We start from the raw sequence: 11,964 nt of genomic DNA on the forward strand, positions 1-11,964 counted from the left end.
TTGGTGGCTTTCTTTTGGCAAGTGCTTTTGTGGTCTACTTAGCTTTTCATGCACTTATGCTAAGTGGAATTCCTGTGCCGTAATGGTGTTTAGAGGGTCTTGCCTTTTGTAATGCATTGGTCTAGCACAAATCTAAATTAAGCTAGTTTGTAAGAAATTTCCTGATGCTTGATGACCTTGTGCATGCTACATTGCAATATTGCAGTGGTATGATGGTGCTTTTAAATTACTCCCTCCGTTCTAAAATAGATGACCCAACTTTGTGCTAAAGTTAGTACAAAATTGAGTCATCTATTTTGGAACGGAGGGAGTAGTAAATTATGCCCATGGTATGACAATGGCGTGTAAATTATGTACTGGATTACGTAGGTAACAAATTCCTTGTCGGGACGAGTTATGCATATTTGGTAACAAACCAATTGATAGACACTTGTTTTTTGCCAAATATTGGCAAAACATTGGCAACCAACCAATTGGTAGCCAAACTTGCCAAATGTTGGCAACTTCCAGCTTTGCCAAAAATAGGCTTGCCAACAATTGGCATGCCAAAAAATGGCTGCAAACCAATCAGCCTCTCCGTACGAGGAAAAAGGAAGCACCGGCCCATACGCCGCGACTGGACCCGACATGCGCGGGACGGGGAACATGATAGCTCCGGTCGGTGGCCGCCGTACGTACGTACGTCGCGTTTGGCTTCCGGTAAGAAGAGTCGCTGCATGCGGTGGCGCGTTTGGCTTTGCCGTCCTCCGATCCGGTGGCCGCTAGCTGGCTCTAGCCTCTAGCCTAGGCTAGGGGATGCGAAAACGCCAGGACCGACCGACTGACTGGTTGGCCAGAAGCATGAACTAAACGGAAATTACTGCTTCTACTATATTTTTGTTGTATGAGTGTCAGCGCCACATTTTCGTAACCCAATTGGTCCTCTCGACGGTCAGAAACTTTTGAGCTGGTCATGGTCTTTCCCGGAGGCAATTTATATCATGATCAAAAAGGCACATGCGGAGTACCCCGACACGCATCAAAGAAAAACTCATCCAAAGATGTTCCACGCTTAGCCTTTTTTTGCCTTGTTTTTTCAACACTCCAAACACACGCACTGTCACTCTCTTTGTCTTTGTCGAAAAAAAGACGCTGCCACCATAATAAGTAACAAAGAAGAAAAAAAGGCACTGTCACCCTATGCAGCTTCCTTTAAGAAAAATAAAATAAAAACACAAACCCACCAGACTGGGAATGGAGTTTGGGCTTTTAACTGGTGCAATTCCTCAGGTCAGTGATGGCGGCCCAACGGTAGCACGGCCCAGGAAGAGCAACAGGACGGCGCCCCCGAAACATTTTGGCGGGACGAGGCTCCCTCCCTCCCTCCCTCCATTTCGCCCCCTCCGAAATCCCCAAACCAGAGCCGAAGAAAAAAAAAGGAAATCCCCAATCCCGGAGGAGAGGAAGGGGGAAGAAAAAAAATCCAGGCCGGAACCCTAGCGCGCGCGGCGGGGGTGATGGCGCGCGGCGGCGGGCGGGCGAGGGAGGAGGAGGAGGAGCTGAGGGGCGCGAGGCGCGGGTACCGGGAGGCGGTGTCGGAGGGGAACCGGGAGGAGGAGGCGCGGTGGGCCAACGTCATCGGCGACATCCACAAGCGCCGCGGCGAGTACGTCGAGGCGCTCCGCTGGCTGCGCCTCGACTACGACGTCACCGTCAAGTACCTCCCGCAGCGCCACCTGCTCGAGTCCTGCCAGTCGCTCGGCGAGGTCCACCTCCGCCTCGGCCAATTCCCCCAGGCCCTCACCTACCAGGTACGCCCGCCCGCCCGCCACCGCTCCCGGACCGAAATCACCTGCGCTTGGCCGGACCGGATGCCCGAGCTGTCTAATTCTGATCCAAGATTTTGAGTTTTAGAATGCGAGGAGGGCTGTTGCTAGTATATCACTGTTTATATTTGAATGAACAACTCAGTGGCAAGCATCAGGCTAGGCTGTTGAAATCACTGTATCGAATTTACATCAATTGATCTGACCACGCATTTGAAATGTTTGGCACTGGTCTGCCGGGCATTCGGCTGGAGTTTTGCTTGTTTCAATGCGCCCGGTGGTGTTTTTGTAGATCCACTCATCTGTGTCAGCAGAGCTTGTGGGTGCACCTAGTGTTGAGCTGTGTAAATTTGCTGCTAGTAAAGTTCACTTTTGTTAATATGTCAAATAATAATAAATAAACTAGCACCTCACATCCAGTGACCACGGTTGCGGATGCTGCATGTAAGACCATTCTCCGAGGCACAAGTTGGTGTATTTGTGGATGCCTGCTGCTGATGAGTTTAGTCCCATATCGTTAGTTTTATTTTTTGCCGAGGCCATACTGTTAGTTTAGTTAGTTGCTTTAAACTTCCATTTGCCCTTTCAGTAACCGTACAAATAAAAAATATGACATTTCAGGTTATTTGCTCACTACACTAGTGTAATAAGGTCTGATCTCTTGTTTCATTTCTGTTGTTGTTTATTTAGGTAATGTTCACAATTACCTTTTTAACCCAAACTATCTGGTTTGGTTTCTACTACATCAAGTCATAAAAACATGTCCTTTTTCCTCCATGTTTGCATGCTTCACAGAAGAAGCACCTACAACTTGCCAAGGACACCGATAACCTTGTTGAGCAGCAGCGAGCTTGTACCCAGCTTGGGAGGACCTACCATGAAATTCTTCTAAGTTCTGAAAATGACCACAGTGCCATACGGAATGCCAAGAAGTATTTCAAAGCTGCCATGAAACTGGTAAAGGGTCTAAGAGAGAATGCCTCGTCTGGAAAATCACCCTACCTGAAGGAGCTCATTGACGCATACAATAATTTGGGAATGCTTGAACTAGATCTTGATAACTTTGAAGAAGCTGAGCAACTACTTAACCAGGGTTTGAAAATATGTGATGAAGAAGAGGTAAATCAGTATGATGATGCTCGCACTAGGCTCCATCATAATCTAGGAAATGTTTATACCGAGTTACGCAACTGGAACAAAGCCAAGGTTCATATCGAGAAGGACATAGCTATATGTAGAAACATAGACCATATTCAAGGTGAGGCAAAGGGATTTATAAATCTTGGGGAGTTGCATTCTCGGATTCAAAAGTATGACGATGCAAAACTTTGCTACGAAAAAGCCCTTCATATAACAAAGGGTTTGGAAGATGAAGATGCACTAGTTGATCAAATTCATCAGAATATTGAAACTGTTACGAAAGCAGCTGAAGTTCTTGAAGAGTTGAAGAAAGACGAGCAGAAACTGAAAAAGCTTGTCAGAGATACTTCCAATGCTCGTGGAACACCGAAGGAGAGAAAACTCCTCTGTGAGCAGCATGCATGGCTGGATAATCTTATTGAAAAGGCAAGAATGATATCTGCATGGCCAAAAGTAAGTGTTTAGTGAAGTGAGCAATATCTAACTATCTGAACTTAAATTCTATTTAGAAAAATGTTCCAGTATTGTTCCGACATTTATGCATAACTGGACATAATTTTAACGGTTTGGTTGGCTTGGCCAATCCTGTGGATGACGGTAGAGTACCTCGTTAGATGCTATCTTTAAGTCAAAATAAATATCCATGTTTTATTATAAGCCTCCTGTCAGAATTATTCTGCCCATGTTCCTGAGTCCCAACTATTCATGTTATGCTGAATTTATTTGGCTCTATTTTGTACAGGCACTTGCTGAACTGCATGTAGATTTTTACACGTTTTTGCATTGCACTAAGGACTAAAAGGGATTGATAAATTCTTGTTTATTTTCAATTGGTGAACAAAATCTTGGTTCAAATTTCAGAACTGAAGTTGAAAAACAGTTCTGACGAATCAAAGGTGAAAAAACAAAACATGCTGAGTGTGCCTCTGCATACTCCAATAACATTAATTATTAGGCGGCAGTGATGAAAATACGCAAATGTCTTAATTCTGATATAAATTATCTGCTTTCCAGCACAAGGAATTTTCGAAAGGGAAAAAGAGAGTAACAAATGAACTTCGTGAGAAGGAAAAACAGAGTGATGCTCTTTTGTCCATAGGAGAATCATACCAAAAGCTTAGAATCTTCGGCAAAGCTCGTAAATGGTACATGAAAAGCTGGAACATGTATCGATCGATTGGAAACTTAGAGGTTAGTTTATGTTCCCTTAGTTATATTTGTGTTTATGTTGGCATTCCTGCTACCTAATAATAAAACTACCTTCCTGTTTGCAAACTTCTACTTGGTGCTAACAGTTCCATATCCTGCTCACCTTGGATACATGAAATTTCAGGGGCAAGCATTGGCAAAAGTGAACATTGGTAATGTTCTTGATTCTTGTGGTGACTGGGCTGGTGCGTTGCAAGCTTTTGAAGAAGGCTACAGGCAATATCTCCGTGCCTTCTTATCTACAATAATTATTCAAACACACTCGCAATCTTGCAAAGTAGAAATATGGCGGATTAAATTTTAGTGGTTACAAAGAGCACATAGGTTATGACATGGGTGGCTTATCTACGAACATGTTGTTTTGATCCACTGAAACACCCTATTGCTGAATATATGAACAATGACACCGTTTTGAAAGCCTGTTAAGAATATGGAGTGCCAGTATTCTGTGGCAGCCATATATCCTAATTGAGGCTGTGCATGAGTTTTGTACAATGTCCAACACATGTCAGACAACTCAACCCTTTTGCATACATCGAAGATGCTGAGCATTCAAACACATACTCCTACATAAGGTATTGTAATCGTGTAGTTTGCTTTGAGAAAATGACTTGTAGTGACAGACCTACAAGGGCACCACACAACAATTTTGAAATCTTATTATTAACATAACTGGCCAGAATCGTGGACCATTATAGACTAATATAATACGTCCTGTAGCATGTGCTGTATAAAATCCCAAGGAAGTTTAAACGTGTGCCTTTTATCTGTATAGCTACTTAGCTAGGGTACTGTGGTAATTATTATTTTCAATGCCATACTGTTGTTCTAGTTTTGTGCCATGTTGTTCTCTTGTGTATGTGTACATGTGATCTATTATCTATCTGGTATATGTTCTGGTAAGTCTGGAAATGCATGTGGTCATCATTGCATTTTGCCTCCACCTATAGATTCTGATACTTGCATTTCAATGATATTCAGAATTGCTGTGGAAGGGAATCTGCCAAATGTGCAACTTTCTGCCCTCGAGAACATGCATTACAGTCACATGGTCAGATTTGATAGTGTAGAAGATGCCAAGTAAGTTACGTACAGATGTTGGATAGAAGAAAGCTAATTTATCCAGACCTGTCATAAAATGGATTTACTTTTTCTTCAGGCAGGTACATCAAAAAATAGATAACTTGAAGCAGATATTGAATCAGCACGGATTAAGGGATACTGTAAGTGATTATTGCTCGGAAACTGAATCTGAAGGTGGTGATGCATCTGATAAAATGCTTGATCAAGAGGACAGTGATGGGCATGCTGCAAATGCATGTTCTGAGGAACCTGATGATCATGTTACTCTTGCTTCACTGGTTCATAGAAGTAGGAGCTCATCCAATACAAAGGCATCCAAGATACATAGCATCCAGAAGAAGGTTGATAGATCATGTCATATGGATGAGCACACTAGAGAAGTTTTAAGTAAATCATGCAGTAACCAGTCTGGCAAAAGACGTGTCCGTGTGTTTATATCAGACGATGAAGCTGATGAGAGTCCTGAAATTGATCAATCAAAAAAGAAGCGAACTAATCAAACAGATAGTCTGTCTACATCAGGTGCATGACTTATGAACATTGTACACCTTTAGTTTTTGGAATGCCTGGTAACTGTCTCCTAATTATTTTGCATACATTTTTCTATGACCAACAGAGGACATAGCAAATGGAACAAACAACAGGAATCAGGTTATACAAAGCTTATCTCTTGAGATTTATATAATTTTACATTCTTGATATGTTGAGAGATATTATTCTTACATATGTTCCTTACCATGTATCCCATCAGATGTTGGTAAAAACATAAAGAGATGGTGATTGTTTTTATTTCTTTTGAGCGATAACTAGTACTCATCTGCAGGTAGACCCTACTGAACCCAGGGATGTGTACAGTATCTGCACACCCTGCCCTGCTGAGGAAAGTATATGCTCATTCAAATCAAGTAGCCCCACTGGTCATGGTAATGATGGACTGGAAATAGGAGCTTCTAGTGGAGGAAAGGTGTCTTCATCCAAGCCAGCAGCAAGTGGTTCCAGAATTTGTACTCCTGCATCTCATAGTCAACCACATGGTCAAAATGCTGTCGGCCTCCTATCCACAGATGCTGATCATGTAAGTATTATTGCAAATTCAGTCTTTCCAGGATCGCTGAAAAGCATATGGCAATTGTGCTTTTCGTTGCTCTATCCTTTTTTTTTTACTTTTCCATAATGCCTTAGTCAGCTGGTAACTTCACCACTTTAGATGTCATTGAGTGGTGAAATACATTAGAAGGGATCCATATGTCAAATGGAACGTTTATTTTCTGACATCCAGCGTTAACTTTTGAATGTCCATATGTTTGTACTTCCCCTTTTCTGTTTGTTGCATGAACCAGACACTCAGTGTTGGAGCTGTGTGCAAGTAAAACAAGGCCATGGCCAGCCCAGCCCAGGAAGAAATCAGTGAAGTGTGAGCAAAATTGGGCCATGTGAGAACATTTTGGGCTTTCCTTTAGACTGGCCTGCCCAGCATGTCTGTAGCTCCGCCAGTGTAGACACTCAATGCAAGTTAAACTTGTCTTAAGCTACTATTTGCAGAACAATTAGAAATATCAATCATAGGGCAGGCAGTTGACATGTGAACCTACCCTTGAATGGCACTACTCTTGATGTGTATCAGTGCTGTACAGTGCCTACATGTCAAAACACTTTGTTGTTGAAGCGAGCTGTGTCCCATATTCACATTGGAGCTTATCTAGGATTAGTTTTCAGATAATCTGAAACATTCCACTTGTGTCGATTCGAAATCTAGAAATGATCTAGATGTAGTTCTTAGCGCCCTTACTTGCGAGTACAACAACTGCTCCAATTATGGATATTCGTTGTGGTCTGTGATTTAAATTATTAAATATGATGAGATCCTTAATTTGCAGCAACATTTGGCGTTCAGAATTGGTCAGCATCTGGTGTATTTGGATGTAAATGCTTGCATATGTGAGGCTGCTTTTAACATTGAGTCTCTTAAAGTTGAAGTGGCATGTGTATACTACCTTCAGATTCCTGATGAAAAGAGCTCCAAAGGTTTGCCCTTGTTTTCTAAATTTTGACAAGTCATGCAGTATGCCCATTAAGGTTTTTTTTAACAATATTTTCTTTGATGGGAATTGTATTCAATCTTCTATGCCAGTGGCTTCGCCTTTAATATTCTCATTATGAAAATATTGGAGGTAGAGGGAGGGACGTGAACTTGAGAAGCCATCTCCATAACTTTTACCATTACTCTTATCTAGTTATCTTGTGGTGTTGTTGAAGAAATGTAGAATGTCCTTGTGTGGCGATGCATTCTTTGGTTCTTCCTTCAGCTGTTATATGCATACGTTGTGATATTTGGCCCATTTGTCCAGTAATACATATCTGATTGTTCAGTTCTTGAACTGTATCAACTGTTCAGCTTATCTGGAAATACAGTTATTGTTCCCTAGTAACATGTTTTCCAGTACGTGAGAATAAACTCTGTGTATACCATGTCTTAGCTATTTATCCAAGATTCATGTATGTGCCTAATATGTTACAGGAGACAGTTTGCGGTGGGTTAGTTCTTGTGGTTCTTATGGTGTCATATTTGCTAGGGAACAACCTCTTGTTTCTTTCTTTTCTGTTGGAACTTACGTTTATCTTACTTTGTAGGCTTGTTGCCTATTATTGGGGAGCTCAAGTGTTGTGGGAATGTACTGGATGGTGCAGAATCAATTGATTATATTGGTCAACTTGCTTCTGAACAGAAGTGCATTGATGCTTTTGTTGATGGTATGGGTTCAGCATACTCAACTTTGTTCATAGAACTGCTGTTGTTGCATGAGTCTTATGTCTCTAGGACATATGAGAACCATTTTGATTTTGGCATCCTTTTTGTTGGCGGTGAATATGCATTAAATATTTAAGGGACACTGATTTGATGATTGAAGTAAACTGAGCACAATACATTATGGTTGCTTGGTTCTATATTCTTCGTGCTAATAGCCTAAAATAGCAGGGAATGTGAAATTACTGAATGTATTTTTCTGTATGCTAAATAATCTGAATTGTCAAATACAACAATACTGCTTATTTTAAGTCCAGAAGTCTCCCTCACAATTTGCACAAAGTTTTAAAATGCATCTGTAGTTGTGCTGCACTAGCTCATAGGAGTTTAAATTTTATACAATGTACTGTTATGCTGGTTATGCTACTGGTTAAATTCTAATCTAGCAAGAAATGACACCTACCTAACTCCAAGTTGCTGATTGCAATCTCAGCAGCATTCAATCTAGGTTTGTTTCTTATGACACGTGGGTCTGTCATTGACACATGTAAAGGGCTGATGAGTTAAACCCTTTTTGTTAGGGAAAGGGTTTGGTTCACTGTATGAAGTTTTGATCTCTTCTGCTTGAAAGAAAGTGTTTGATTAAATTCATCTACTTGCTTTACTTTATATTGTGTTTTTTCAATGCTGAAGCAAGACTTGTGTTGGTCTCATTGTGCTCACCTGTGCTCTCTATACGGACAAATTTCACTCAACACCTATACCTGTGTTCTCATGTATATTTTTTTGTGCTGCATGCCGACCTATTCTATTAAAAGTCTAATGTCCATATTTATTATGAAGATTGGGTGCCAAAGCGGTTGATGAAATTGTACATCGATTTCTGCACAAAGTCGTCAGAAGCACCAAATAAGAAGCTATTGAAAAAATTGTATAATCTTGAAGTAAGTTTGTTGGATTTATATTACTTGTTTTCATTTATAATTTCGTAAATCAGGTCTGACTAACTTGTCAAAGCTAAATGTTTTACTGGCCTTCTGTTTCCCAACAACAGGTCTCTGAAGATGAAATCATTCTGTCTGATTGTGGACTGCAAGATTTGTCAATTTCACCTCTTCTTGAAGCCCTAAGATCACATAAAACAATAGCCATGTTGGATCTTTCTCATAACATGCTAGGTATCATTTTTCAGTATCTCTGCTTATTTCCAGTATGTGTTTAATTTAAGCATCATGAGTTTGGCAGAAAGACAGTTATAGACTTAATAGGTAAATGGAAAGCGCCTTTAGCTCTGTGACACAGAGTGTGCTGCATTAGTCACCTGTACACCCTAGACTACCCTTAAAGGATCATCGTAGACTGATTAAGCATTGTGTATGAATTGCAGGAAATGAAACAATTGAAAGCCTTCAACAAATATTTGCTTCGTCATCCCAAACATATGGTGGCTTGACACTGGATTTACATTGCAATCGATTTGGTCCAACTGCTTTATTTCAGGTGTTTTTTCCTATTACAGAAACCTGCATATCAAAGTGGAATGACAGTTAGTTCTGAATTCATATTTGGTCCATAATTTACTGATGAACAGATCTGTGAGTGTGCTGTTATGACTGAACGACTGGAAGTACTTAATCTGGCTGGGAATCGCCTCACAGATGGTTGCAGCTCTTATCTTTTCACAATCCTACAAAAGTGCAAAGGTATGTGTGAGTCTCAATACCCAGTATTAAGTGCGTTATATGTTTAGGGGGCTGCAGAAACAATAGGCTTTTTGTGTTTATCTGCAACAGCAGACCTTTGTTTGCACCTTTGGGAGTTTTTGCCATCTTGTTTTTTCTCAGTGTACACCACTACTTTCCTCTTATAGAATGCATGTTTTGTTTCCACTTGTGACAGCACTTTTTAGCTTGGATGTTGAGCAGTGTTCTATCACATCAAGAACAGTTCAGAAAATGGCAGATGCACTACATGAAGGCTCGGTACTTTCACATCTCTCGATAGGTACATTGTTGCCTCTGTTGTATATAAGTAGCCATCTTCATGTATAAACGCTCGGCATCTTCAAAATTCCATACCTCTGACAGGAAAAAACAATCCAATTTCTGGCAACACAATGCTTAACCTTCTCTCCAAACTGGCTTCTTTGAAAAGGTTGGCAGACATTGTTCCATCACTGTTGACATCTATGAGTTGTGGTGAAATAATGAACCAACTATGGATTTGATCACTGCAGGTTTTCACAACTAAGCTTAACTGGTATAAAACTGAACAAGTTAATGGTTGATAAACTGTGTCTACTTGCACAATCCTTGAGTCTATCTGGATTTCTGCTAGGTGGAACTTCCATTGGACCTGTGAGTCTGTTTTCCATATATGGTCAGTATTTACAGCTTGTAGCGAACATGATGCCTTATGGATGAATTTCTTTCTGCAGGGAGGAACAATTAGGCTCACCGAGGCATTATCTAGTGCGTCCCAAGAATTGATGAGGTTGGATTTATCCAACTGCGGGCTCACAACTCCTGAATTCTCACAGATCTGTACAAATCTTTCTAGAGTTAATATTCTTGACTTGAATCTCGGAGGAAATTCCATTAACATGGAGGTTTGCTTCCTATCCTCAGATAATTTGGTCTACGTCATTTTGGTCCCCATGGTCGTTTGTTTAACATTGTGAGGTTGCACAATGCAGGGATGTGATGCTGTTGGGGCAATACTTGCAAATCCCCAGTGCAGCCTTAGATCTCTCACTCTCGACAGATGCAATCTTGGGCTTGGTGGCATTACTCGAATTATTCAGGCACTGGCAGGCGAGGAACAGAACATTACATATTATACTTAAAACAATGCCTTCTGCGTCAAACTCACAATCTTCTGGTCCTTCCAGGGAATGATCAACTGGAGGAGCTGAGCGTGGCCGAGAATGCAAACCTGGCACTGGAGAGAACACTGCACTTCGACGAGGACATGCAGGATGTATCGACAGGCACCGAGCACAGACACGGCCACAACGCCGAAGCAGGCGACAATGTAGCTCCAGGAAACGTCGATCTGGAGAAGATGGTGGTGGCGGACAGTGAGGACGAAGCAGCAAACGAGGACCGACGTACAGTTTCTGGTCCTGCCAGGAGCTGCGCGAGCTCCTGCCAGCGAAACTCCTATTCCGGCTGCCAGTTTGTCCAGGAGCTCGCGGAGGCCCTCGTCTCGGCGAAGCAACTGAGGGTGCTCGACCTCAGCCGGAACGGGCTGTCAGAGGAGGCCATCCAGTCGCTGTACTCTGCCTGGGCGTCGGGCCCGAGAGGTGACGGGGTGGCCCGGAAGCATGTGGGCAAGGAGGTGGTGCATTTCTCAGTGGATGGGGTGGCGTGCTGCGGGCTTAAGCCCTGCTGCAGAAGGGACTTGCAGATATGAACATGGATTGGCCGTCCAGTCAGTCAGATCAGTCGTTCCCAGGATCATATATTTGTATGGGCTATTATTACTAACGGTAACCAGGGCCTGTTAGTTTAATGTCGTTATTAACCGAGATAGGTCGGCAGGGTTAAATTATGCTGGTTTGCTGGAATATCACGAATGTAGATAAAACTTGTATGAGAAACAAACATTAGCAAGAGAATATTATGAATATTAACTTTCATAAAAGTGAATTGTTTTGTTTTAAAGAAGCCACTGAGGTGGCGGCTGATTGCGCGCTGACTTGTTTTCTTGTGTGAAAGCCATATCTCCATTAAATATTTGAGAATTTTGATACATTATCGACGTTTGCCTAATCTGGAGTGAAAACATGTGAAGGAGCGCTCGTCGGAATAGCAGTTGAAAAAGAAAGTTGCTCTTTGTTGAATTCTTGTGACAAATATGATTCTTTATATGTTTTTTTCATCTTTAAAAAGTGGTGTTGCAAAGGCTGAATTATTTAAGATTTAAATTCTTTTGACAAGGAGATAGTGAAAAGAAAAAATACATGCTGATCACATGAAG

The 11,964-nt window shown here is 41.6% G+C and overlaps 1 protein-coding gene across 1 annotated transcript; it reads left to right on the plus strand.

The window, feature by feature from the left end:
* Positions 1 to 1,380: 1,380 nt before the first annotated feature.
* LOC125514972 (protein TONSOKU) lies at positions 1,381 to 11,648 on the plus strand. The gene is made up of 20 exons (XM_048680374.1): positions 1,381 to 1,790; positions 2,601 to 3,398; positions 3,960 to 4,136; positions 4,279 to 4,370; positions 5,136 to 5,234; positions 5,314 to 5,759; positions 5,854 to 5,888; positions 6,061 to 6,312; positions 7,115 to 7,262; positions 7,869 to 7,988; positions 8,827 to 8,927; positions 9,038 to 9,161; positions 9,371 to 9,483; positions 9,575 to 9,686; positions 9,883 to 9,987; positions 10,071 to 10,137; positions 10,220 to 10,340; positions 10,421 to 10,591; positions 10,679 to 10,796; positions 10,874 to 11,648. Exons 1-20 carry the CDS (start codon positions 1,497 to 1,499, stop codon positions 11,395 to 11,397), a joined length of 4,017 nt encoding a protein of 1,338 aa, XP_048536331.1. The 5' UTR covers positions 1,381 to 1,496; the 3' UTR covers positions 11,398 to 11,648.
* The last annotated feature ends 316 nt before the right edge of the window (positions 11,649 to 11,964 follow it).

The sequence above is a fragment of the Triticum urartu genome, chromosome 6 (genome assembly GCF_003073215.2).
Source record: "Triticum urartu cultivar G1812 chromosome 6, Tu2.1, whole genome shotgun sequence".
Lineage (NCBI taxonomy): Eukaryota > Viridiplantae > Streptophyta > Magnoliopsida > Poales > Poaceae > Triticum > Triticum urartu.